This window comes from Macaca fascicularis, chromosome 10 (assembly GCF_037993035.2).
Source record: "Macaca fascicularis isolate 582-1 chromosome 10, T2T-MFA8v1.1".
Classification (NCBI taxonomy): Eukaryota; Metazoa; Chordata; class Mammalia; order Primates; family Cercopithecidae; genus Macaca; species Macaca fascicularis.
In genome coordinates this window covers 107,713,833-107,740,703 of record NC_088384.1, presented here as the reverse complement: position 1 = coordinate 107,740,703, position 26,871 = coordinate 107,713,833, and the positions used below count along the sequence as shown (strand labels likewise).

At 48.3% G+C, this 26,871-nt stretch overlaps 1 protein-coding gene across 4 annotated transcripts in view; it reads left to right on the top strand.

Moving 5' to 3' along the window:
• ATP9A (ATPase phospholipid transporting 9A (putative)) overlaps positions 1-26,871 on the top strand; it is a 167,912-nt gene that overhangs the window by 124,982 nt on the left and 16,059 nt on the right. For 3 of the 4 annotated variants that reach the window (XM_045363135.3, XM_045363136.2, XM_065523316.1), the window contains exons 16-23: positions 10,960-11,052; positions 12,377-12,460; positions 14,377-14,547; positions 17,809-17,907; positions 20,571-20,660; positions 20,785-20,929; positions 22,037-22,101; positions 25,782-25,937. In XM_045363135.3, the coding sequence (XP_045219070.1) occupies positions 10,960-11,052; positions 12,377-12,460; positions 14,377-14,547; positions 17,809-17,907; positions 20,571-20,660; positions 20,785-20,929; positions 22,037-22,101; positions 25,782-25,937 (903 nt within the window). Of the gene's footprint in view, positions 1-8,201; positions 8,872-10,959; positions 11,053-12,376; positions 12,461-14,376; positions 14,548-17,808; positions 17,908-20,570; positions 20,661-20,784; positions 20,930-22,036; positions 22,102-25,781; positions 25,938-26,871 lie in introns of those variants that run through there. The other variant, XM_074005564.1, reaches the window with a different exon arrangement.

Below are 26,871 nucleotides of genomic sequence, written 5' to 3'. Positions count from 1 at the left end.
CAAGTAGCTGGGACTACAGGCGCCCGCCACCTCGCCCGGCTAGTTTTTTGTATTTCTTAATAGAGACGGGGTTTCACCGTGTTAGCCAGGATGGTCTCGATCTCCTGACCTCGTGATCCGCCCGTCTCGGCCTCCCAAAGTGCTGGGATTACAGGCTTGAGCCACTGCGCCCGGCCGGGTTGACATTCTTTCTAACCCTCTTTACTGTGGTATCTGTCACCCAGACTAACCAGGGAATATCATTCCCTAAGCAGAAGGGAAATGAGTTCATTGATTGGACACACCCGGTGACTCTGATCAGCTTATGGTGTCCGTGGTTCCGGAGTGAAAGTTAAAGAGAACATCCATTGGGGATTTCTTGGTAGTACATCGCTCATTCTCTTTTGTTTAATATTAAATATGGATTTTTTTATTGAGGTGAAATTCACATAATATCATTTTAAAGTGAAAAATTCAGTGGCATTTTGTCCATTAACAGTGTTGCTCAGCCACCACTTCCCTCATGTTTCAAAACATTTTCATCACTCCAAAAGAATACCTTGTGGCCGGGCGCGTTAAAAAATTTTGCCAGTCTGAAGAGTCTGATTTGATTTGATATGTTGTTTTTCTATTTGTTCTTTTAAAATGTTTTAATTTTTAAATTCTTATTAAAAGAATTTATTCATAAGAATCCTCCCACCTTAGCCTCCCGAGTAGCTAGGACTACAGGCTTGCAAAACCATGGCTGACTCATGTTTTAATAGATAACAGGGTTTCACTGTGTTGCTCAGGCTGGTCTCAAACTCCTGGCCTCAAGTGATTCTCCTGCCTGGGACTCCCAAAGTGCTGGAATTACGGGTGCGAGCCACTGTGCCCATCCCTCTATTTTCTCTCTTTACCCATGGAGACCACACTTTCCATCCTGGGGAGCATGGAAAATCTGGTATTCATATGCCACTTGGTCTGGTGGTTCTGAAGCCTGCATGATCATCTGATTTTTCCAAGGGAACTTTAAAAATACAAATTACTTGGTTCAATCCCACACCTATTTTGGAAGGGGGTGGTTCTTCACATTATTTAGCTTGGTTGGAGAAAACTCTGCTTCAAATCTTAAGAATCTTTGGAATAAGGCTCTTTCATCTTTTCTGGACTTTTTTCTTTTCTTTTTTTTTTTTTCTTGACAAATGGGAATCCTCTCCACCCTGATCTACCTAAGTGTTTCATGCCTCATGGAGGAAAGAGATCCTTGCACATGCATTTTCATAGCAGCACAATTTGCAATTGCAAAAATACAGAACCAGCCCAAATACCCATCAGTCAACAAGTGAATAAACTGTGAGATATATATATATACACACACATATATATCTGTGTATATATATATCATATATATGTATATGAATATGATGAAATGCTACTCTGCCATAAAAAGGAATGAATTAGTGGCATTCGCAGCAAACTGGATAATATCTAAGTGAAGTAACTCAGGAGTGGAAAGCCAAATGTCATATGTTCTCACTTATAAGAGGGAGCTAAGTTATGAGGATGCAAAGGCATAAGAATAATACGATGGACTTGGGAAGTCAGGGGGGCTGAAAGGGTGGGAGGAAGGTAAGTGATAAAAAACTACAAGTTGGGTTCAGTATATACTGCTCAGGTGATGGGTGCATGAAAATCTCACATATCATCATTTAAAAACTTATATAACCAAACACCATGCGTTCCCCAAAAACCTATGGAAATAAAAAAAAAAATCGAGTGCATTAGGAGAGGTAGAAATTGGTAACGTAGATTGTTGGGCACGTGGCCCTGCCCCCTGCCTGCTGGTGGAGTATTTTCAGTTAAGGCTTGGCTTGTCAACTTCTCCTTCAGCCTTACAGGTTCCACCTCTTATAGCATCTCCTCCTTCTTCCATAGCATTCGTCACACTGAAATTCTTGATTTCCTGTGGATTTGCTTGTCACTACCTGTCTTTTCTCCCTGCGGGTGAGAACAGGGGCCAGGATCCTTTTGGTCCTCCCATGTCTCCGGTGCCTAGCTTTCCTGCCTGGCACACGGTAGACTCACAGTCATTGCCGAAGTGAGCAGGATTCAGCAGTGATTGCCAGTTGTCTTTTTTTTTTTTTTTTTTTAATGTTAGGGAAGTTATCAAATAAGATACTTAAAATAAAAAACTCAAATCTTTTTCTCGCCTTCCTAGCTTTTCACCACTCTTCTCCTTGATCATTTACTGTGTAGCTTTAGTGCCATGGGCACCTCTGGGGTAGTAGTAGAACTGGTAATAGCCACTAGCAGCAGTAGTAGTAAGAAGAATGACAGGAATGACAGGTAACTATTTATTTTTTGAGACACAGTTTCACTCTGTCACCCAGGCTGGAGTACAGCGGTACCATCTCAGCTCACTGCAACCTCCGCCTCCCAGGTTCAAGCAATTCTCTTGCCTCAGCCTCCCGAGTAGCTGGGATACAGGCATGCGCCACCAGGCCTGGCTAATTTTTTGTATTATTAGTAGACACGGGGTTTTGCCATGTTGGCAAGGCTTGTCTGGAACTGCTGACCTCAAGCGATCTGTCCACCTTGGCCTCCCAAAGTGTTGGGATTACCCTGCCCAGGTAACATTTAAATGGGGCTTATTGTGTGCCAGAGGCTGTTCTAAGTGATTTGCATAAAGTAACTCATTTAATACGTCACCATGTGAGGTAGGTGCCATTAGGACTGATGTTTGGCAGAGGAGAAAATTGAAGTGGAAGGAGGCTCAGAAACTGTCCCAGTTCACACAGCTGGAATTGAGGGGGCTGGGAAACCTGTCCCAGTTCACACAGCTGGAATTGGGGGGGCTGGGAAACCTATCCCAGTTCACACAGCTGGAATTGGGGGGGCTGGAACTCACTCCAGGCTGCTTGGCTTCCAGCTCCCAGCTCTCTACCCCAGGACTTAGAGGTTAGGGCTGGGGTGTGACGAGAGGGACATTGAAAAGTTCACAAAGGACCCACAGTAATGTTAGGGTAGGATATTAACTACGTGTTGCTTCGTAACAGATTACCCCACATTTAGTGGCTTAAAACAGCAATATGATAATCCCCACTTGCCTGCAGGTTCAGTTACCCATGGTCAACTATAGTCTAAAAATATGAAATGGAAAGTTCCAGAAATAATTAATAAGTTTTAAGTTGTGTGTCATTGTGAGTAGTGTGATGAATTTCATGCCATCCTACTCCATCCTCCTGGTCATGAATCATCTCTGTCTAGTGTACTCACGCCATCTACCTGCCTGCTTGCTAGACACTCAGGAACCTTCAGATTGGCTGTTATGGTATTGCAGTGCTTGTGTTCAAGCAAGCCTTATTTACTTTTATTACAGCATATTATAAGTGTTCTATTTTGTTATAAGTTATTGTCAATTTCTTACTGTGCCTAATTCATAAATTAAACTTTATCATAAGTATGTATGTGTAGGAAAAAACATAATGTATATGGGGTCAGTATTATTTATGGTCTTAGACATCCACTGGGGTCTTTCTTACAGGGAAATGCATTCCCTCACTCCAGAAAATGTATTTCCCTGGAATAAGGAAGTTTCTCCCCTCCTCTCTCCCCTCTCCCATCCCCTCCTCTCTCCCCTCTCCCATCCCCTCCTGTCTCCCCTCTCCCATCCCCTCCTCTCTCCCCTCTCCCATCCCCTCCTGTCTCCCCTCTCCCATCCCCTCCTCTCCCCTCCCCTCCCCTCTTCTCCCCTCCCCTCTCCTCCCTTCTTCCCCCCTCCTCTCCCCTCCCCTCGTTCTCTCTCCTTCTCCCCTCCCCCCTCCTTCCCTCCCTTCCTTCCTTCCTTGCTTCCTTCCTTCCTCCTCCCCTCCGTTTCTTTCCTTCTTTTCTCTCTTCTCTTCTCTTCTCTTTTTCTTTCTTTCTGTGGCATAATCACGACTCCCTGCAGCCTCAACTTCCCAGGCTCAAGCAACCTTCCTGCCTCAGCCTCCCAAGTAGCTGGGACTACAGGTGCACACCACCATGCTCTGCTAATTCTTATGATTTTGGTGAAGATGGGGTCTCACCATATTGCCCAGGCTGATCTCAAACTCCCGGGCTCAAATGATCCTCCCGTCTCGGCCTCCCAAAGTGCTGGGATTACGGGCATGAGCCACCACACCTAACTGGGGGCTCTATTTTCTATTTGCTAACTGATAGTTTCTGTGGCCAGGACAGTTTCTGTGGCAGGCTTGGCTAGGTCCTCTGGCTTAGGGTCTCTCACAGCCTGGGCTTAAGGCATCTAAGATTCTATGGTGGTAGGATCCACATACAGACGTCAGTGTTGTTGGCAGAGTTCGGCTCTGGGTGGGTTGTTGGACTGAGGGCCTTAGTTCTTTCCTGGCTGTTGGCCAGAGGCCACCCTCAGTGCCTTCCCATGTGGGCCTCCCTGTAGTCAGCTCCACATCAGCTGCCTCATCAGAGTGGGCAGGTAAGAGTGAATGAGATGGAAGCCACAGTCTTCTGTCACCCACTCTCAGAGGTGACCTCCCCTCACGTCAGCCTCATGCCGTTATCAGAAGCAAGTCACTGGGTCCAGCCCTATTCCGGCGGGGTGGCTGACGCACGGCATGAGTACCAGGAGGTGTGGGTCGTTGCGAGCCACTTTCAAGGCTTTTGGAGGAGATGGAGGTGGCACTGAGCTCTTGTGTTGAGGAACCAGAGACGCACACCATGAATGTGCTTGAAACGTCACACGTTAGGGTGATTTTTTTTTGTTTGTTTTTGAGATGGAGTTTCGTTTTTGTTGCCCAGACTGGAGTGCAATGGCATGATCTCAGCTCTCTGCAACCTCTGCTTCCTGGATTCAAGCGATTCTCCTGCCCCAGCCTCCCGAGTAGCTGGGATTACAGGCACGTGCCACCGTGCCTGGCTAATTTTGTGTTTTTAGTAGAGGTGGAGTTTCTCCATGTTGGTCAGGCTGGTCTCAAACTCTTGACCTCAGGTGATCCACCCGCCTCGGCCTCCCAAAGTGCTGGGATTACAGGAGTGAGCCACCGTGTTTGGCCCTATGTTAGGGGATTTTTATGTTCAGAGGCCAATAGGTTCTTTCAGACTCTGTAGGCCTGTGTCCTTGGCAACTCTTGGGTGGAGACGGAGCTTTCTCTCCCACACAGCTGCTGCTTTTCCCACTGGTCCACACCTGGCTGGATCCCTGGCTTCTAAACTGTATCTTGAGTGTGCATCTGATGTCAAGAACATCTGTGGTCTGGAAGCAGCAGCATAAATCCTGTGGGTGGGGTGTTTCCTGGGGAATGAGTGTCATTATCTCCTATGGAATTACTTTAATTTTGTTCCAGCCTGAATTTTGTCAAGATCTAGGGCCGTGGGCTCTGCTAAGGTCATTTGAAGGTTGACTCATCATTGAACAGTCCCTAATATCAGCCATTCTAGAATAACTGAATGGCTTATGCCACTCTTCATCTAGTTATGAAGGACGTGTTACATTTTTTTGAGATGTGGCTCATGTGTCTTCCAGCAGGAAGAACAGGGACTCTGTGCTTGAGAGTCTGTGATGCTGTCAGATGGGCAAATCTATTTTCGATTTAACCTGGCATGCCCCCCTTCCCAGGTTATTGAAAAACATTCACAGTTAAGGCATTTAGAACAAAAAATTACAGGTAAAGAGGGGGATCAAAACTGCCCGCCTGCCTGCCCTCCCTCCCTCCCTCCCTCTCTCTCTCCCTCCCTCCCTCTCTCCCTCCCTCCCTCCCTCCCTCCCTCCCTCCCTCCCTTCCTTCCTTCCTTCCTTCCTTCCTTCCTTCCTTCCTTCCTCTTTCTGTCTCTCCCTCTCCCTCTTTCCCTTTTCTTTTCTTTTTTCCTTTCCTTCCCTTCCCCTTCCCCTTTCCCTTTTCTTTCTTTCCTTCCTTCCTTCTCTCTTTCTTTCTTTCTTTCTCTCTTTCCTTCTCTTTCCTTCCTTCCTTCTTTCTTTCCACCTTTCTTTCCTTCCTTCTTTCCACCTTTCTTTCCTTCTTTTTCTTTCTTTCTTTCTTTCTTTCTTTTTCTTTCTTTTTTCTTTCTTTCTTTCTTTCTTTCTTTCTTTCTTTCTTTCTTTCTTTCTTTCTTTCTTTCTTTCTCCTTCCTTCCTTCCTTCTTTCCTTCCTTCCTTCCTTCTTTCCTTCCTTCCTTCCTCTTTCTCTTTCTCTTTCTTTTTCTTTCTTTCTTTCTTTCTTTCTTTCTTTCTTTCTTTCTTTCTTTCTTTCTTTCTTTCTTTTTTTCTCTCTTTCTTTCTTCCTTCCTTCCTTCCTTCCTTCCTTCCTTCTTTCTTTCTTTTCTTTTCTTTTCTTTTCTTTTCTTTTCTTTCTTTTTCTCCCTCCCTTTTTTTCTTCTCTCTTCCTCGAGACAGAGTCTCACTGTTACCTAGGCTGGAGTGCAGTGGTATGAACATGACTCATTGCAGCCTTGACCTCCTAGACTCAAGGGATCCTCCTGCCTCTGCCTCTTAAGTAGCTGGGACTGCAGGTATGCACTGCCATGCCCAGCTCATGTTTACATTTTTTTGTAGAGCCAAAGTCTCTCTGTGTTGCACAGACTGGTCTCAAACTTCTGGCCTCAAGCAATCCTCCGGCTTCAGCCTCCCTAAGTACTGGGATTACAGGCATGAGCCACCGTGCCTGACCAATTCATCTCCATTTTCACCCCCCAAAAGACCTTTTACCTTTTCCTTTCAGTCTCTTTTCTAAGCATATCCGAGTGTAAATATCCACACACATTTTGATAAAATTGGCGCAGAACTCCATAGAAGGCTTCCTAAACTTCCTCCCTCATTGAACTATGTATACAATGAGAATTTTCTCCTATTATTAAAATCTGATTTTAATGATTTTTAATGCATATGTAATGTTCTGTTGAAAGAATATGCCACTATTTCATTCATTAACTTATTTTTTGGCTGCTTAGGCTGTGTCTCATTTCAGTTGTTTTTTTTTTGAGACGGAGTCTCACTCTGTCATCCAGCCTGGAGTGCAGTGGCGCAATCTTGGCTCACTGCAACCTCTGCCTCCTGTGTTCAAGTGATTCTCCTGCCTCAGCCTCCTGAGTAGCTGGGATTACAGTTGCGCGCCACCACCCCTGGCTGATTTTTGCATTTTTTAGTAGAGACGGGGTTTCACCATGTTGGGCAGGCTGCTCTCGAACTCCTGACCTCAGGTAGATCCACCAGCCTCGGCCTTCCAAAGTGCTGGAATTGCAGGTGTGAGCCACTGCGCCTAGCCTGTTTCTCAGTTTTGACTACTAAAAATAGTGCTGTGAATGTCCATCTTGGTGAGGTTGTCTTTAATGAAATAAGTATTATTTTGCTATTTTTTCTCATTTTCTGACCTGTCTCTTTATCTTTGGTTGGGTGGGTAGAACTGGGCCTCTGGGGCTTTTGGACTAGTTCTCCCCTTGGCACAAACCTCACCACACTCCTCTAATGTGGTGATTCTCATCCTGGGGGCATTCGAGAGTGTCTGGCAGCATTTGTGGTTGTCACAACCAGAGGCTGGGAGTGCTGCTGGCATCTCATAGGTTGAGAGCAGGGATGCCGCCCAGCATCCTGCAATGCACAGGGCAGCCCCCACCATGAGGAAGGGCCTGAGAAACCCTATTGTGATGTGTTCATATAACCCAAATGCTGTATGCAAATGACTGTCCAAGTACATGGTGTGAGGAAGTTTTAGTTCAGTTATAAAACTTCTCCTAGGCTTGGCACGGTGGCTCTTGCCTGTAATACTTTGGGAGGCCAAGGCAGGAGGATCACTTGAGCCCAGGAGTTTCCGTCCAGCCTGGGCATCATTGCAAAAAGCAAAACAATTAGCTGGGCATGGTGGTGCATGCCTGTAGTCCCAGCTGCTGGAAAGTTGAGGTCAGGAGGTCCAGGTTGAGGTCACTTGAGTCCAGGAGGTTGAGGAGGTAGTGAGCCATGATTGTGCTGTTGCACTCTAGCCTGGGCAACACAGCAAGACCTTGTCTCAAAAAAATAAAAAGAAAAAAATAAGAATAAGAAAAAAAAAGAAAACTTCTCTCAACTTGGTTTAGTGACTGTGGACAGCCCCAATTTGGGTCTCCCCGGTCTCTTTTTAAAACACATGTGAGCACACGCACAGTGCAAGATGGCACCTTCTTGCACCCACAAAACAAGGCCATTTCCTTGTGTGAATCTTTGTCTCTTAAGAAATCAGGCAAGGTTGGAGAAGGACTCGTGTGCTGTCTTTTTGCAGGAAGGTTGTGTCCCTGTTTTGTTTTCGTGGCGTACAAGATGTTCCGATGCCTTCTCCTCCTTCCCACGTGGAGCCACGGGTTTGGATCGTGGCTGTAGATCATCATAGCACTGTCACTGCTGGACTAAGAGAGGCCTTTGAGCAGGTGCCAGATGCCGACCACAGTGGGAAAAGATGAGGCCCCCAAACAATGCCACACAGCCGGCCGATCTCTGTAAATTTATGGCGTAATCTTGCCATAATATGAGAACGAAGTAAACTTGTGATGAACTCCGTGGGAGGAAGTGACTCATAGGAGGAGATCGTCGATGCGGTATTTATATTGGACAGAACTTCTGAACTCGCTCGAGCCCTTTTCATAGTGAGGAAGCTGGGCTGGGAGCATCATTTCCTACAGCCATGTTGTTGAGCACCCTTTGGTTGTGGGGGGGAAGGAAAAAATAAAAACTCTGATGCTTTAATGTGCAGACCCCACAGCTCTCTTTGGCCTGCGTCAAGAGCAGGCATAGCTGCAGTCTGTCAAAGATAAAGTGTGCAGTTGAATGCTTTACAACGCGGGTGCCTGTCTTGGCCTGGGGGTGCTTTTATGAGTCAGCATGTTGTTCTAAAAGATTGTCGGTGATTAAGGGGCATCTGAAAGTTATAATAAAAGAGGAAACTCTACCACTAATCTGATTTTGGGTATTTCTGTTCCATGAAAGGGCTGTATAGGCAAAGTGGCCCCCGAAGGAGCCCAAAACCAAAGAACAAGGCAGACAAATCCAGTTTGTTGTTAAAGGGTGTTTTATTGGGGAAACTTACAGATAGAAGCGTGGTTTTTGGGGGACCTGAACAGACAGAAGTGTAGTTTTGGGTGGCAGCAAAACGGGTGCATCTCCACACTGTTACTCCTTAGACCCAGGGCTTATACCACAGGGAAAGAGTCCGTGTGCCCCAGCAGGACAATTGCAGGCACCTTCCAGGAGAGGCAAGAAGGCTGTGTGTGTCATCACCTGTAATTTGTGTGATAACATCAAGGTTGACATGTTCTTACGTGAAGGACGGTGAATTAAGTAGGAATCGGGGGTGTTCACAGGACTGGGCTAATCAGAAGGCAGCATGGCGCCTTTGCATCTGAGATGCAGTCACTTTTTTTTTGAGATGGAGTTTCACTCTTGTTGCCCAGGTTGGAGTGCAATGGTGCAATCTCAGCTCACTGCAACCTCCGCCTCCCAGGTTTAAGTGATTCTCCAGCCTTGCCTCCTGAGTAGCTGGGATTACAGGCATGCACCACCACGCCCAGCTAATTTTGTATTTTTAGTAGAGACAGGGTCTCACCATGTTGGCTAGGCTGGTCTCGAACTCCTGACCTCAGGTGATCCACCCACCTGAGCCTCCCAAAGTGCTGGGATTACAGGTGTGAGCCACCACACCCGGCTTGAGATGCAGTCACTTTTGTCTCCATGGTTCCATGTTCAGTGAAGACTTTACGGGCATTTATTCTGGGCTTCCTGGAGTAGCAAAATTTAGGCACAAGGTATTGATGGCCATGCTGAATTTTCCTGCCTGTCTTTGCTGCCTCCCACCTCCCAGCGACGCAAATCATTGGGGGGAAATGGGGGAAGGATCTGTGGCTGTGCCATCGTTCCTCAAAGCCAGGACTTCTCAGTCTCAGCACTGTTGACTTTTAGGGTTGGAGGAATTCCTGGTGGTGGTTGGGGGCGTCCTGTGTGATGCAGGAGGGTGAGCAGCGCCCCGACCTCCACCCGTCAGATGCTAGTAGGACATCGCCTGCGTTGACACCTAGAGTGTCTCCAGACATTGCCACATGTCTTCTGGAGGGCCACATTGCCCTGTTGAGAGTACTGGGCTGAGCCTTGCTGTCTATGTACAGTATGGCTGGGGGACTTGGGAAGTCACTCTCATCCCAGCAGCAGTTATACCACTGAGGGGCCCTTTTTGTGCATCATTCTCTGTGCTACATGCTTGATTTCTGTTTTACAGATGAGAGAACTGAGGTTTAGGGAAGAGGAGTAGCTTGTCCAGCTGCGCACAACTAGGAACTGGTACTTGGCCCAAGCATTTGATGCCTGTGCCATGGTGCTACCCACTACCCAGAAAATCTGGTCAGGGTGAACTGAAACTCTGGGTAATTGGATCTCTAGGCAGGTCCTCAGACTTAGGGATCTGGAATTATTCTCAGCTGAGACAGCCAGTTTGCCCCCAGGAGACGTTTGCTAAAGTCTGGAGACATTCTGGTTGTCACCATGGAGAGTATGACTGGCATCTGGTGCGTAGGGGCCAGGGCTGCTGCTCAACATTGTACAGTGCACAGGAGGGGCCCCGCAGAGCAAAGACTTAATCCCGCCCCAAATGTGTACAGTGACGAGGTTGAGACTCCCTGTTCTAGTCCTTATCTTCCCTGTTCTTTTGGTGGACCACAGTTTGATGATATCTGCAGTTCCAAGTGTAAATCTAAAATCATAGCATGCGAGTTTATTCCAGTTGAAATAGTAATAACTTTCAAAACAAAGGTCTTAAATCCATTTGATCTTGCTTTCATCATTGAATAATCTTCCAAATGCTTCGAGTTTTCCTTTTACTTTCTGTAGCCTTTGCCCCTAAATGAAGCCCCTTCTTGCTTTTCATCTTCAGCCAAGTGAAAAAGCATTGGTGTCTGTTAAGTGCACTTTCTATACCGTCTGTCATGGGAAGCAGGTTTGCAGCCGAAAGAGGGTGTTCCTTTCAGTTTCTCATTCCTTCCGGCCTCCCTCTCTAGGATGAATCAACTGGAGAAATTACGTTTTACATGAAGGGAGCAGATGTGGTCATGGCTGGCATTGTGCAGTATAACGACTGGTTGGAGGAAGAGGTAAGTGTGATGCAGGAAGTTAAACCAGGCCTTGGAAGCACGTTCTGCAGAGGCAGCCCCTTGCGTGGTAAGGTGGGTCTCTGTATTTGTTATTGGTGGCTGTGTAACAAACCACCCTGAAATGTAGCTGTTTAAAGCAGCACCCAATTGATATATAATGGTTTCTGTCGGTCAGGGATCCTGGTGTGGCTGAACTGCATCCTCTGCTTCAGGGCCTCCCACTGGCTGTAATTCAGATGTTGGCTGGGGCTGTGGTCTCATCTCAAGACTTGACTGGGGTAGGATCCACTTGTGAGCAAGCTCAGTGCTTATGGGCTGCATTCAGCTCCTTTTGGACTGTTGAACTAAGGGTCTCGGTTCTTGCTGACTGTTGGCCAGAGGCTGCCCTCTATCCTTGCAGGTGGGCCTCTCCCATAGGGCCACTCACAGACTGGCAACTGGCTTCATCAAAGAGAGCAGGTGAGGGAACAAGAGAGGGCAAACAAGATGGAAGTCACTGTCTTTACTAACCTGATCTCAGATGTGACATCCCCTCACTCTCGCCCATCCTGTTTGTTAGGGACAAGTCACTAGGGCCAGCACACACTCAAAGGATGGGCAATTATAACAGAATGTGAGTTCCAGGAGATGGGGTCTGTGAGGGCCCCATCAGGGGCTGCCCAACCTGGTTTGTGACATGGACAGTTGGCCAGCAGCAGGGGGGAAACAGTGCTCAGGCTTTTCGGGCCACTTTTGTCCCATCTCTTAGCTCTAGGTGGGGAATTTACATTTTGCATTAGATTCTCAGCTTGAGGGTTGCAAACTCAAACGTCTCCAGGGGCCTGGCAGTGAATGCAAATGAACAAGCAGGTTGTGGTTTTGAGCAGAGTTGCACGTGGCGGGTAAAACGTGCTGAAGTGTTCTTCACTTGACACCTCCGCGTCCTGGGAACACGCGGAGGCCACCGCTCCTCAGCCATCATTGATCGTGGTGATTTGGGAAAATGGTTTTGTCAGATGCTCAGTTTTTCCACCCATTCAGCAATCCAGATTAGTGTGTGAGACCATAGAACGTTGACTCTGGAAACATACATGTGCTAGTCAAAGACAATCTGTGTGTGGGCCGTGTTTGGCCCACCGGCTGCCTCTCTGCAACCTCCCCTGTAGAAGGTTTGGTCCAGGGAGGATTGCTGTAGGGGAAAGCAACTTTCTGATTTGCCCTTTTCCCTGTCCCTGTGGGAGGGGCACGTCCACTTGGGCAGTGGTTCCTCACTGCAACCTCCTCCTCCCAGTGAAGTCAGGAGCTCTCGGCACCACTCCCACTCTGACCGTGGTCTGTTTTTCAGTGTGGCAACATGGCCCGAGAAGGGCTGCGGGTGCTTGTGGTGGCAAAGAAGTCTCTCGCGGAGGAGCAGTATCAGGACTTCGAAGTAAGTTGTTTTGGAACCTTTCCATTGCCTTTGTAGCCATGCCTGCCTCCCAGTCACTCCTTCCACCATCCCTCATTCTGTGCGCGCCATTCTGATGTCGTTGCTGGGCACACCGGGTTCACTGTTGTTGCAGGGCCTTTGTACTTGCTGTTCTGTCTGCCTGGAACTCTCTTCACCCACAGAGCCCCATGGCCCATTCCCTTGCTTCTTTTGGGTCTCAGTTCAAAAGCCATGTCCTCCAAGAAGTCTTGCTGGACCACCTGTGTAAGGCTCCTTCTCACTTTCTTTTTTTTTTTTTTTTTTGAGACGGAGTCTCGCTCTGTCGCCCAGGCTGGAGTGCAGTGGCGTGATCTTGGCTCACTGCAAGCTCCACCTCCCGGGTTCACGCCATTCTCCTGCCTCAGCCTCCCGAGTAGCTGGGACTACAGGCGCCCGCCACCTCGCCCGGCTAATTTTTGTATTTTTTGTAGAGACGGGGTTTCACCGTGTTAGCCAGGATGGTCTTGATCTCCTGACCTCGTGATCTGCCCGTCTCGGCCTCCCAAAGTGCTGGGATTACAGGCTTGAGCCACCGCGCCCGGCCTGAGCCCTAATTTCTTTTCTCTTTTTTTTTGCACATTTATTTTGAGACGGGGGTCTTGCTATGCTGCCCAGGCTGGTCTCAAACTCCTGGCCTCAAGCCATCCTCCTGCCTCAACCTCCTTGTAGCTGGGATTACAAGTGTGAGCTACCGCACCTGGTTCGGCTCCCTAATTTCTTTTTCTTTCTTTCCTTTTTTTTTTTGTTTTTGAGACAGAGTTTTACTCTTGTTGCCCAAACTGTAGTACCAATGGCACAATCTCTGCTCACTGCAACCTCTGCCTCCCGGGTTCAAGCGATTCTCGTCCCTCAACCCCCCAAGTAGTTGGGATTACAGACATGTGCTACCACGCCTGGCTGATTTTTGTATTTTTAGTAGAAACAGGGTTTTGCCATGTTGGCCAGGCTGATCTCAAACTCCTGACCCCAGGTGATCTGCCCACCTTGGCCTTCCAGAGTGCTGGGATTACAGGCGTGAGCCACCACACCCGACCTCCCTAATTTCTTTAAGCTGTAAAAATGTTGGGGTTGAACCAGATTATTGACTTATTTATTGTCATCCCATCCCATAGATTGTGTGTTTCCTGAGGGGAAGGTCCTTGTCTTGTTCACTGTGTGTCTCTGGTGCCTGGCCTAAAGCCAGCGGGCAGGAATGCAAGGGAGGGAGGCGGGAAATGCTTCCTGGGGCCCTGCCCTGCTCCACACGGAGAAACTGCCTGGATCTCTCTAATGTATTTGAGTTCTTTGTAAGCCATTATTTAACAAGCGTTCTAGCCCTGATAAATGCTACCTGCCTTTTAATTTTAAAAGCATGTGCTTTGAGCAGGCCCGTTAGGAGATGACTGGTTTTCCTCCAGGTTTTTGCTAACATGATAAAGACAAGAAGCGGAAGTTTGGGTTGATGGTCTTCAGAAACTCGACTTGGTCTTTAGAAAACCTGGTGACTCACAGTTTGGTTTACAAAGTGCATATTGTGTATGGGAGAACTTACTGTTTTTTTGAGCTCTTGGCTGTGCCCGTCCCTGAGACAATCCAGTGAGGTTGGTGCTGTTATTGCCATTTCGTGGCCATGGCTCAGAGAGGTTAAGTGACTTGCTGGAAGTCTCCCAGCAGGTAAGTGTAGTGTGTAGGGTGGGCCTCAGGTCTGTGCAGTGTCTACATGGAGGACTTGTGAGGAAGCCGGAAGCCTGTGTCACCCCAGTGGGGTGCAGCTCACCTGCTGGGGTCCCCACCTTGTGTGGCGGGGATCGGGTGCGGCCCTTGCACTCTTGGCACTGGCCAGTCAGCCTGGCCTCTCCTCGCCCTAAGCAGTGACTGCATCTGCCGATGTGTCCCAGGCCCGCTACGTCCAGGCCAAGCTGAGTGTGCACGACCGCTCCCTCAAAGTGGCCACGGTGATCGAAAGCCTGGAGATGGAGATGGAACTACTGTGTCTGACGGGCGTGGAGGACCAGCTGCAGGCAGACGTGCGACCCACACTGGAGACCCTGAGGAACGCTGGCATCAAGGTAGGGTGGGCTGGCCGCAGGGAAGGGCACTCCGGAGCGATGCCAGTTATCCCTTAGCAGTGCAGAGAGATCAGAGAGGGAAAGGGCGGGAGGAGCAGCAGAGGAGACCAGGAGTGCCTTATCTGCAATGGGCCACAGCCACTGTTTCTGCTCCTCCAACCCTGATTTTTTTTTTTTTTTTTTTTTGAGACGGAGTCTTGCTCTGTCGCCCAGGCTGGAGTGCAGTGGCACGATCTTGGTTAACTGCAACCTCCGCTTCCTGGATTCAAGCAATTCTTGTGCCTCAGCCTCCCTAGTAGCTGGGATTAGAGGCATGTACCACCACGCCTGGCTAATTTTTATATTTTTGTAGATAGAGGGTTTCACCATGTTGGCCAGGCTGGTCTTGAACTCCTGACCTCCGGTGATCTGTCCATCTCGGCCCCCGAAGTGCTAGGATTACAGGTGTGAGCCACTGTGCCTGGCCCTCCAGCCCTGATTTTGGAAGGCGTCTTGTATAGCGTTTGCCTTTACTGTACCGATGACTCCCCTGACTCTACTGGGCTCCCTGGTGCTCAGGGCCGAGCGGCGTCTGGTGTGCACGGCTGCTGATTAAATTCCAGTTGAGTGGCAGCATGCCAGTCTGTCTGCTGTGTGGCCGAGTGAGTGAGTGACCACCCAGCAGAGTGACCACCAGTGCCATCACACTGTCCTATTAGCATTTTGCACTCTACCGTTTGGGGCCAAAAAAAAAAAAAATACTAGGAGTTGAATCTGGAGAGGCCAGCAGAGGGCGCGTGAGGACCTGGTCCTCAGTGGACCAAGGGAGGTGTAAACAAACAAACTTTTTGGCCTGGAGCTCCTGGAAACGTGTGCCTGCCACCGGCCTCCACTCAGAAGTGGCTCTCTGCTGCATCCTGGGGCCTGTCCTTTCAGCAGGGCCTTGGGAGGAGGACAGGTTAGACGTCTGGCAACATTTGGGCCCACTGGGGACTCCCACCCCTGCGTGGCCTGTTTCCTTGTAAACACAATTCTGTCGCGTGCATTCGGCTCACAGGCCTGGTTCGTCATAAGGAAATCACCAACGGGACCTTGCTTCCGGAAGTCTGGCCCATTTCTGCTCCATTGTGGGGTCTGCAGTTGGGCCTTGGCCATTCCTAAGACTTCTGGAGTTTCCATTTTCTGCTTCCATCTTTGTCTTGGAGTTTTTCTCCTTCTCAAAACTGTGTTATCCTAGGACGAGATATTTTATTCACAGGGTGTGCATGCAACTTCTCTTTCTAGTTTTTTTACACATTTATTTTGAGACGGGGGTCTTGCTATGCTGCCCAGGCTGGTCTCAAACTCCTGGCCTCAAGCCATCCTCCTGCCTCAACCTCCTTGTAGCTGAGATTACAAGTGTGAGCTACCGCACCTGGTTCGGCTCCCTAATTTCTTTTTCTTTCTTTCCTTTTTTTTTTTTGTTTTTGAGACAGAGTTTTACTCTTGTTGCCCAAACTGTAGTACCAATGGCACAATCTCTGCTCACTGCAACCTCTGCCTCCCGGGTTCTTCTCTTTCTAGTTTCCTGTTAGATGAGAAGGGGAGGGGAGTGCCTGGGATGGGGCAGGTTGGTTGGTAATTAAAGTCTAAGATAGGACCTTGCACAGGAAATTTTCTTTTTTTTTTTCTTTTTGAGATAGAGTTTCACTCTGTCTCCCAGGTTGGAGTGTGGTGGTGTGATCTCGGCACACTGCAACTTCCACCTCCCAGGTTCAAGAGATTCTCCTGCCTCAGCCTCTCAAGTAGCTGGGATTATAGATATGTGCCACCATGCCTGGATAATTTTGTATATTTAGTAGAGGTGGGATTTCACCATGTTGGTCAGGCTGTTCTCGAACTCCTGACCTTAGGTGATTCACGTGCCTCGGCCTCCCAAAGTGCTGGGATTACAGGCTTGAGCCACCGTGCCCAGCCAGCTGCACAGGATATTTTCGACCTCAGCCCCTTGTATGGATGTAGAAACCGAGGCTGAGTGAGGCATCTCTATTCCCCAGGTTCTCACATTGGGAAGCAGCAGAGCTGGGACTGGAGCTGGGGTCTCGGGCCCTTTCTGTACCACCTTCCCATCATCCCAGCATGGGACATTAGTCACATCATGCACCTGGTCATTCTTTTCATGCCTTTCTGGAACTTGAGCTTCCTAATTCCTTCCCCAGTGTTTGTTCTCTTACATCAAACCCTGAGAACTATGACTAAACGAGGCTCACCAAAAAGAATATTGTTTTTAGGACAGGCGGGATATTGAGGGAAAACAGACCTAGCCAGGGGAGAGGGCCCAAGAGGCTCAGCCCTGAGAGGTGCCCAGTGCCTTCCCTCTGCCCGTCTCACTGCCTGGGTTCCCATCCTACCTCTCCCTTTACTTCTGTGACCCTTGGCAAATGACTGAACCTCTTAGCGCTTCCATTTCCAGCCTCCAGAAGCCGTCATGAAGGTGACAGGGAGCTCAGCGTGGGTGCTGGGCGCGTAGTGGACACTCGGGAGACGTGTGTCGTAATCTTCTTTCCTGTACTTTCCCTGCTCTCCAGATTTTCTTTGACTGGTAGCCCCAAGACTGCTCCCAGCTGGGAGCAAGGAGAACAAAAGGGTTAATGAGGTAAAATCACAGAGCAGGAAGGACATTCCATGAGGACTCTGAAGACCCGGATTCTGGGCCTGGTTAGGGCAAGAGGTAGCTGTGTGGTTTGGGGCAAGTCATCTACCCTCTCTGAACCCACAGCAGAGAAATGCAGTGTGAGCTAATACATGATGTGGGAGAACCTGACTCATTTACGGTCAGCGTTTTATAAGCTGAGTTAAACCCCAGAAGGGTCTGTCTTGCTCATCCAGCTACATAGAAAGTCCACAGCATCAAAAGTGAGTGTTTCCTTAGGACACAGAAGTGCTCCCTCACCCATGTAGCCTTTCCCTTCTTTTAGGATATTTATCACTTTAAGAAAAATCCTCAGAAGGGGAATTATGTGGTCCAAGGACTGAGCTTCATAGTACCTCCTGTAGTATGTGGCCAAACGGCCCTTTCTAGAAGCATCTGCCAGTTTTTGCCACTACCAGCAGTGGTTGCTTGGAGTCCCACAGCTCTTCAGCCAGGGCGCTTGCTGTGTTGTGTTGGGGACAGCATGAGTCGGCAGGAGGTAAACGGAACATACCAAGTTCAGCTCCATGTTCTTGGAAACTCATCTGTTGCAGATGACAGGCCAGCCTCAAAAACTAACAGACAGGACCTCTGTCATGCCATGATTTCAGGTTTGGATGCTGACAGGGGACAAGCTGGAGACAGCCACATGCACAGCGAAGAATGCGCATCTGGTGACCAGAAACCAAGACATCCACGTTTTTCGGCTGGTAAAGTGTCCTCTGTGTTAGGGCCCTGTGGGGGTGATGTTCGATTTGTCCTATAACCTCGAGTGGGCCCCTTGAGAAGGGAGGGGCAGCACGTGAGTCACCTAGGGTGGGGAGCGTCAACCACGGTTGCCTTGGGTGGGATGATTAATGACCCAGGTGCCGGCTGGAGAGTTCCTTCCAGGAGTGGTTTAGGCGCACCTCCTTCTAGTCCTGTGCTAATGCCGTGCTCTTAACCTTTTAGGGGGTCGTGGTCCCTTTGAGAAGCTGGTGAAAGTCAGGCACTCCCCCTGAAAGATGCAGATCCACTCATACACATGAAATTATGCATGGGATTCCTGGGATTTCACTGAACCCCTGAAAGTCAAGTCCTTGGATAAGAAAGAAATTCCAGGCCACAGATACTGGTCTATCTGCCCTCCTGAGGGGGGAAGCATTTAGGACCATTGAGGAGCCTTTTGAAGGAGGTGCATTGCATGGGCAAATGAGAAATCGCCTGCCCTTGTGGCAGGCATTGACCGAGGCAAGGCACACGTCAGGAACTGCTTCCAGTGAGGACTGTTCTAGGCTTTATTGCACTGGGGAGGTGGGGGGACTGGGTCCTCTTTGGGGCAGGATATAGTAATCCCACTGAAATCAGAGCCACGATGGCAAACAACTGGAGGGTCTCTAGATCTTTGGGGGTCTCCCCCTCACCCCTGCCTTTGGTCCACAGCACACAGAAGCCTAAAAAAATCCAGGGATTTTTGGAATACCATAGTGTTGTGTAGAGGCAGGTGTGGGCAGTTCTCATCATTCACAAATTCTTGGTGAATTCTCCTCCTCCCAAAATCTGTCTGTGACCTCCGAATCAGTACTCTTGATGCTTTCATGGTTATACGTAGAGTGGCTTAAATCTTTTTTTTTTTTTCTGGAGATGGGGCCTTGCTCTTATGGCCCAGGCTGGAGTGCAGTGGTGCGATCTTGGCTCACTGCAACCTCCGCCTCCCGGGTTCAAGCAATTCTCCTGCCTCAGCCTCCCAAGTAGCTGGGATTACAGGTGCCTGCCACCACACCTGGTTCATTTTTGTATTTTTAGTAGAGACGGGGTTTTACCATGCTGGCTAGGCTGGTCTCAAACCCCTGACCTCAGGTGATCCTCCCACCTCGGCCTCCCAAAGTGCTGGGATTACAGGTGTGAGCCACCACACTTGGCCTAGAGTGGCTTAAAATTTTAGCTGCCTGAGACGCACATTCCCACCTGAGGTCGAACAAGGCCATGCACTGCCTCCTTTTTTCAGCCTCGTGGTGAACAGGTGTCCTTTTTGCAGTCCATTTAAGTATGGGGTTTTTCGCATTTCTGTGCTTTTCGTTGGCAGTTTGTCATTTAAAATGGCCCCGGCACAGCGCTGCTTTGCTGGCTCATGTTCTTAAGTGCAGGAAGGCTGTTGATGTGACTTATGGAGAAAATGCATGTGCTAGATGAGCTTCCTTCAGGCATGAGTTACAGCGCTGATGACTGTGAGTTCAATGTTAATGAATCAAGGTGTCTTTAAATAGAAACACACATAAAATAAGGTTATAAATTTATGAAGATATCGTGACCAGGGGCAAAAACCTAACCCTGTATTTCCCCTAGAGGGGATGGTTTAGTATTTGCTATTTCAGTGTTCACAGTGACTTTAGAAAACGTAGCTACTATAAATAATGAGAATTGACTGTCTGTTCTAGAATTGAGGGATTGCAAACTAGTGACCTATGTGCTAGCCACCTGTTTTTCTCAACAGCAGGTATTTTGTTTTATTGGAGTGTAGACAGATCCACTCGTTTGCGTATGGTGCACGACTGCTTTTGGATTATAACGGCAGAGCTGAGTGGTTGTGATGGAGACCACGTGGTCCTCAAAGCCTACAATAGTTAACATCTGGTCCTTTACAGAAAAGTGGCCCGGGCCCTGCTAGGTGCCTGGCTCTGCATACCTGTACTATAGCATACTAGCCGCGTGCCTTTAGTCAGGCTAGCAGATGTCACCATGCTTCAGTTTCCTTAGATGCAAAATAGAGCTGTCTTCTTTTGGCACCTCATAGAGCTGTGGACTACGCACTCCACAGGGTGTGTTGTCCAATACCTGGCTTATAGTGAAAGTACAGGCTTTTTAAATTTTTTTTAAAGACGAGTCTTGCTCTGTTGCCCAGGCTGCCAGTGCAGTGACACGATCTCGGCTCACTGCAGCCTCCGCCTCCTGGGTTCAAGTGATTCTCCTGCCTCAGCCTCCCAAGTAGCTGGAATTACAGGCACCTGCCACCACGCCTGGCTAATTTTCTATTTTTAGTGGAGAGTGGGTTTCACCATGTTGGCAAGGCTGGTCTCAAACTCCTGACTTCAAGTGATCCGCTTGCCTCAGCCTCCCAAAGTGCTGGGATTACAGGCATGAGCCACTGCGCTCGGCCAGTACAGGCATTTTTAGTCCTGGGGGAATTTGTAGGTGGAGGTTGGCACATGGGCTCTCTTGGTTCCTGCAGAGTCATAACCAATAGGATTCCATTTGTTGCTGCCTCTGGTGGCAGGGGAGGGGAGGGACCCTTGGCTGGGGTGGCCGTTGTCTTCATGCCGGCTCCAGGAAGCCACTGTTTGTTTTATCATCTCCGGAGAGCAATGCCTCCTTCTCCATCCCTGTTCCCTTCCAGGTGACCAACCGCGGGGAGGCTCACCTCGAGTTGAACGCCTTCCGCAGGAAGCACGATTGCGCCCTGGTCATCTCGGGAGACTCCCTGGAGGTGAGCTTGGGGACCCCTGAGAGCCAGTCCTCCCGGCAGCCTGGGGCTTATCCGGCTTCGGCAGGGGCACTGCAGGCTGGGCAGTGACCTCCACCAATGCACCACCTTTCCCTCCACCCTGCAGGTTTGCCTCAAGTACTATGAGTACGAGTTCATGGAGCTGGCCTGCCAGTGCCCGGCCGTAGTCTGCTGCCGCTGTGCCCCCACCCAGAAGGCCCAGATCGTGCGCCTGCTTCAGGAGCGCACGGGCAAGCTCACCTGTGCCGTAGGTAGGCGCGGCTCAGGCTGTGCCGCTGGCCCTGGCCTGCCTGTGCACCAGGCTCCCTTACCCTAAGGATGTTTGGACACTGTTGCTCGTTCTTCACATTCCCCAGCCCCTTTGTTCAGGTCATGATTTTTCTTCGCCTCGCAGACTTTGGCTCTTTTTGTTACTATTTTTAATATTTCCCCTGGAGAGCAGATAAGCGTGTGCCAGGCCTCTACTCCTTTGCCAGTGGCTGAAGAGTGCAGCCTTCCAGTGGGTGGAGACCACACACTGTGGGGTTGGATCTGGGTTCAAATCTTTCCACTGGCTTTTCCCAGTGGGTGCCCCAGATGGCTTCTTTCACCCGTCTGAGCCTCCATTTGCTCGTGGTAGAATGGGAATAATAATTGTGGCTTCCTCAAATGGTGTCACGAGGACTCAAAGGGGTCACTTTTTTTTTTTTTTTGGAGACGGAGTCATGCTCTGTCGCCTAGCTGGAGTGCGGTGACACAATCTCAGCTGGTTGCAACCTCCACCTCCCGGGTTCAAGTGATTCTCCTGCCCCAGCCTCCTAAGTAGCTGGGACTACAGGCACGTGCCACCACGTGTGGCTAATTTTTGTATTTTTAGTCGAGACGGGGTTTCTCCATGTTGGCCAGGCTGGTCTCGAACTCCTGACCTCAGGTGATCTCCCCACCTTGGCCTTCCAAAGTACTGAGATTACAGTCATGGGCCACTGTGCCCAGCCTAAAAAGGATCACCTTTAAAATGTGCTTGCCACGCCGTGTGGAAAGTGTCCAATAAGAGCACAGCGAGTTGCCGCCGATGGTAATCCTGGGGTATCCCGGCCTCCGAGGAGGACAAGTGGTCATTCCTGTCCTATGTGGACACAGTCCCACTGCTGCCGCTCAGTGCCGGGACCCTCTGCAAGTCGCTGGGCTCTCTGACATTGAGCCACTCTGCCTGTGAAACAGGATCTTGGTAGTGCAAGGGGTTGGAGACATGGTATGGACAGGGCAGGCCAGGCACTCGGCGAGCGTTCCGTGACAGACGAGACTGCAGTAAAGACAAGCGTGCGTTCTTGTTTAAGGGAAGAATGAAACCTCTTTTCTCTCTGGTCTGTGGCTCGCAGGGGACGGAGGCAATGACGTCAGCATGATTCAGGAATCTGACTGCGGCGTGGGAGTGGAGGGAAAGGTGAGAGTGTTTCCCTCTGCTGGGCTCCACTTGCTGGAGTTTCTTGGTTCTTTTTCCCTCAAAGACAGAGCTTTAAGGCTTCTGGAAATTCCAGATAAAGAATGATAAGACATAAGGAACCATGTGTCACAATTACCTCATGTCACTGGGAAGATAGAGGTCTGTATTGCTACATCGTGCAGACAGATGAATGTTGGCTTTTTGTTTGCCCAGACCTAAATTTAAAAAAAAAGAGAAAGTGTTTCTAGGCCAGGCGTGGGGGCTCACGCCTGTAATCCCAGCACTTTGGGAGGCTAAGGCAAGTGGATCCCTTGAGGTCAGGAGTTTGAGGCCAGCCTGGCCAACATGGAGAAACTTTGTCTCTACTGAAAACACAAAAATTAGCTGGACATGGTGGTGGGTGCCTGTAATCACAGCAACTTGGGAGGCTGAGGTAGGAGAATTGCTTGAACCCGGGAGGCAGGGGTTGCAGTGAGCCGAGATCGTGCCATTGCACTCCAGCGTGGGCAACAGAGTGAGACTCCGTCTCAAAAAAAAAAGAAGCATTTCTCCATATCTTTAGGGTATGGTAAGTGTAATTCAGACTTCCCTGGGACACTCAGCACTGTCAGTAAAAGCCTTAGTTATCCTGCTCTGTGCTGAGCTCTTGGGCGCGCAATGGAAGAATGTCGCTTGCTTCACTTCTCACCAAAAGGCCTTGGCAGCTACAATTTTTAAAAGCTGGTGTGTTATAAAATATTATTTCTGTCTTTTTCTCCTTGCCAATTGTGCACTTGCCTCTTATAGTTTACTCAGCCCTAATTTGTGACCTCTAAATGACAAGAGGCAAGAAGATGGGTCACCGAGTTTGTTAGGACTGTGTGTGAAGGGCTGGAAGTGGTGGCTCATGCCTGTAATCCCAGCAGTTGGGGAGGCTGAGGCAGGAGGATCACTTGAGCTCAGGAGTTCAAGACCAGCCTGGCCAACATGGTGAAACCCTGTCTCTACTAAAAATACAAAAATGAGCCAGGCGTGGTGGCAGGTGCCTCTAATCCCAGCTACTCAGGAGGCTGAGGCCGGAGAATCACTTGAACTCGGGAGGTGGAGGTTGCAGTGAACTGAGATTGAGCTACTGCACTCGTGCCTGGGTGAAAGAACAAAACTCCATCTCAAAAAAAAGGAAAAGAAATGTGTGTGAAGTATCGGAGTGCCAAGGCCCGGAAGGAGCAGGAGAGATGCTCCCCTGTCCAGACTGTTGCATAACTTCATGACTTTGGCTGACCCTTACAGCTTTTTTTCCCCCCACTTTCCCACCCTTTCTGGTTCTCTGGTTCTCTGGTTCTCAGCAAGATGACGATGATTTGAAGTTGCGGAATGAAATGATTTTTGAATGAGATATATCAGAAGTCTGTATAGATTTCCTGAATACAGTTTTTAAGAAGCATGTTTGAGTTTAATGGAATTCTCTATCAGTTCTTATAAAACTTAAAGCATTTTCCCTTCTATTAAAAATCATATTCTGATTCCTTTGTTTCTTGGGATATAAAAGTAATACTGCTCACTATAAAAAATGAAAAGAATCTAAGCCAGGCTTGGTGGCTCACACCTGTAATCCCAGCACATTGGGAGGCCAAGGTGGGCATATCACTTGAGGTCAGGAGTTCAAGAGCAGCCTGGCCAACATGGTGAGACCCCATCTCTACTAAAAATACAAAAATTAGCCAGACATGGTAGTGGGTTCTTGTAATTCTAGCTACTCAGGAGACTGAGGCAGGAGAATTGCTTGAACCTGTAAGGCGGAGGTTGCAGTGAGGGAGATTGTGCCACTGCACTCTGGGTGACAGAGTGAGACTCTGTCTCAAAAAAATATATAACATAAAAAATCTAAAAGTAAAACGCGTCTTTTAGGTAACTGCATCAAATGAGTAACACTGGTTTTTCTCCCAACATTTTTTCTATGTGTATATTACTGGTTATGAGTGTGTGTATATTTGCTGTCTATACACATATCTTACACATGTATATATATATATATATATATATATATATATAAAATTTTCATGTATTTTTTTAAGTGAAAACACAGTTCATTTTGTTATGCACCTTGCTTAAATCTGTTACATCATGGATTTGTTCCTACGTGAGAGCATACAGAGCCATCACTTCTTGCTCTGACTCTACCTTTTTATTTTGAAAAATGTCAAAAGTTGAAATAGAACAATGGAAAAGTTGAAATAGAACAGTGAGCATCCATCTACCCTTCACTTTGGCCAGTTGTTACTATTTGCCACATTCTCTTTCTTTGAATCAGTAGAAAGTAAATTGCATGTAATGTTACCCCTAAATATTTCAGCTGGATCTCTTTAGAACAAGGACATTCTCCCACACAAAGAAAGTAACATCATAACCCCCCTTGCCCCGTGTAACATTGATATAATGGTACTATATAATATTCATGCTCAACCCCCTGTAACATTGATATAATGGTACTATATAATATTCATGCTCAACTCCATGTAACATTGATACAATGGACTATATAATATTCATGCTCAAATTCCCCCATCTGTCCTCTAAGTGTCTTCATAGCTTAAATAATAAAAGCTCCAGGAAAGATTGCAAATCGCATTTATTAGCATGTCCTCGTGTTTCTGATCTTCTTTGTTGTAGAACACTTTTCTCTCTTTTTTTTGTTGGAGGGTGTTTTGTTTTTCATGTCAATGGTATTTTTGAAGCTTTCAGGACAGTTGTAGAGTGTCTCATGGCACGCAGTCCTTGAGCCCGTCAGATTGATTCGGTTCCGATTCTGCTTTGGCATGAGCACTGCACAAGGGGAATTCGTGTTCTTCCTGTTAACGTCACATCCAGAGGCTCTCATCTCCTTCTGTCCCTTTAATGTTGGCTGTCACCGCCTTTTAAAATGAGAGAATTTGGCCAGGTGCAGCTGCTCATGCCTGGAATCCCAGCACTTTGAGAGGCTGAGGTGGGCAGATGGCTTGAGCTCAGGAGTTTGAGACCAACCTCGGCAACATGGAGAAACCCCATCTCTACGAAAAATAACAAAATCAGTCAGGTGTGGTGGTGCGTGTCTGTGCTCCCAGCTGCTCGGGAGGCTGAGGTGGGAGGATGGCTTGAACCTGGGAGGCAGAAGTTGCAGTAAGCCGAGATCACACCACTGCACTCCAGCCTGGGTGACAGAGTGGGACCCAGTCTCAAGAAAAAATAACAAAAAATACAAAATGGGAGAATTCCATTATGTGGTTGCACTGCAAGTTATTCCCACTTCTGTGAGTGTGCAGAGCTGTATATTCAGGAATATCCTGTCTAACATTTTTAGTAGCTCCGGGTTTTCGCCTCATGTTTAATTAGCTCGTAAGGGAACTAAATGTTTTAAAATATCTATCTTTAAATGATTCTTTGTTAGTTATGGGGTGGGCTGAACTCCCAAGGCCTAATATTAGATCCAGTTGACCTCCAAATTATGACTATATCGATTCAGAATGGTTTTTATTTAAATAAATTCCCCTTTTAAAATTAAATTTAGACTTCGACCACCAACTGCGTTTAGCTTGAAACCAAAGAATTTCTTTCTTGAAGTTCTTCAGAGATCTCCTTACAATGTCTTGCTTTTTCAATTAAAGAAAATGTATTTGCCCTGACCTCTTGTGCTTCTGACGGCGCCTCATTTTATTGGATTTTAGGAAGGAAAACAGGCTTCATTGGCTGCAGACTTCTCCATCACTCAATTTAAGCATCTTGGCCGGTTGCTTATGGTGCACGGCCGGAACAGCTACAAGCGGTCAGCCGCCCTCAGCCAGTTCGTGATTCACAGGAGCCTGTGTATCAGCACCATGCAGGTGAGTGGACCGCTGGCTTCTGTGCACATGTACATGTGGCTGTACCATGTAGGTAAGTGGACAGCTGGTCCCTCTGCACAGGTGCATATGGCTATGTGATTATCATGGGAAAAGCCTGGGAATTAGACTATGCTTTGGAGCTGTCACCCCCACCTCGCCAGTTTAAATCCCCCACCTGGCTACATTCCAGCTGATAGACCTTGAGCCAGTCCCTGAACTTCTTGGTACTCAAGATTCCTCCCCTGTTAAGCGGTGCTGGTCATTCCTGCCATGTGGTGTGGATGTGTGTGTGTTAGCAGTGGTGACGTCCAGTACCTGGCATGGGGCAAGTGGAATGTACATGAGTTATTTTAATTGTGGGTAGGTTGTTATAATTTGTTAGCTGGAGTGAAAGATGCAGAGTTAAATGCTGAATGACTATTCAGCCCCCAGATTTTCACCTTTTGCAGAGGTAAGGGCCATCAGAGAACAACCACTAAAGAAGAAGAACTTACTTTGCTTATGTGCTTCCTGTGCCCTAGGCATCAGGCTAAGTGTTCGCAATGCAGTGTCTCACATAAGCCTCACAATAGCCTGAGCCCATTTTACGGATGGGGAGGCTGAGGCTGAGTATGGATGATAAATTTTGAAGTGTCCCGCAGGGATTCAGTCAGCTCAGGCAGGTGGACCTCAAAGCCTGCAGTCACAATCTGAGTATCCTTCTTGATACACTCGTCATGGAGGGCCTGGGACTGTGTCCACTTGCAGGGGTCAGCATGACACCTGGCGCTGAGGTTGCCTTGGCATCACGGTTCTGTCTCCCGGCAGAGCCCAGTGGGGGAACTGAGTGTCGTTATTATGATCACGAATACCCTTGGAAGTTAACATCTTGCTCCCCTCTTGCTTTTTCATAAAAGGATTCTAGAGTATATGTTTTCCCACCTTCTCTCTCACA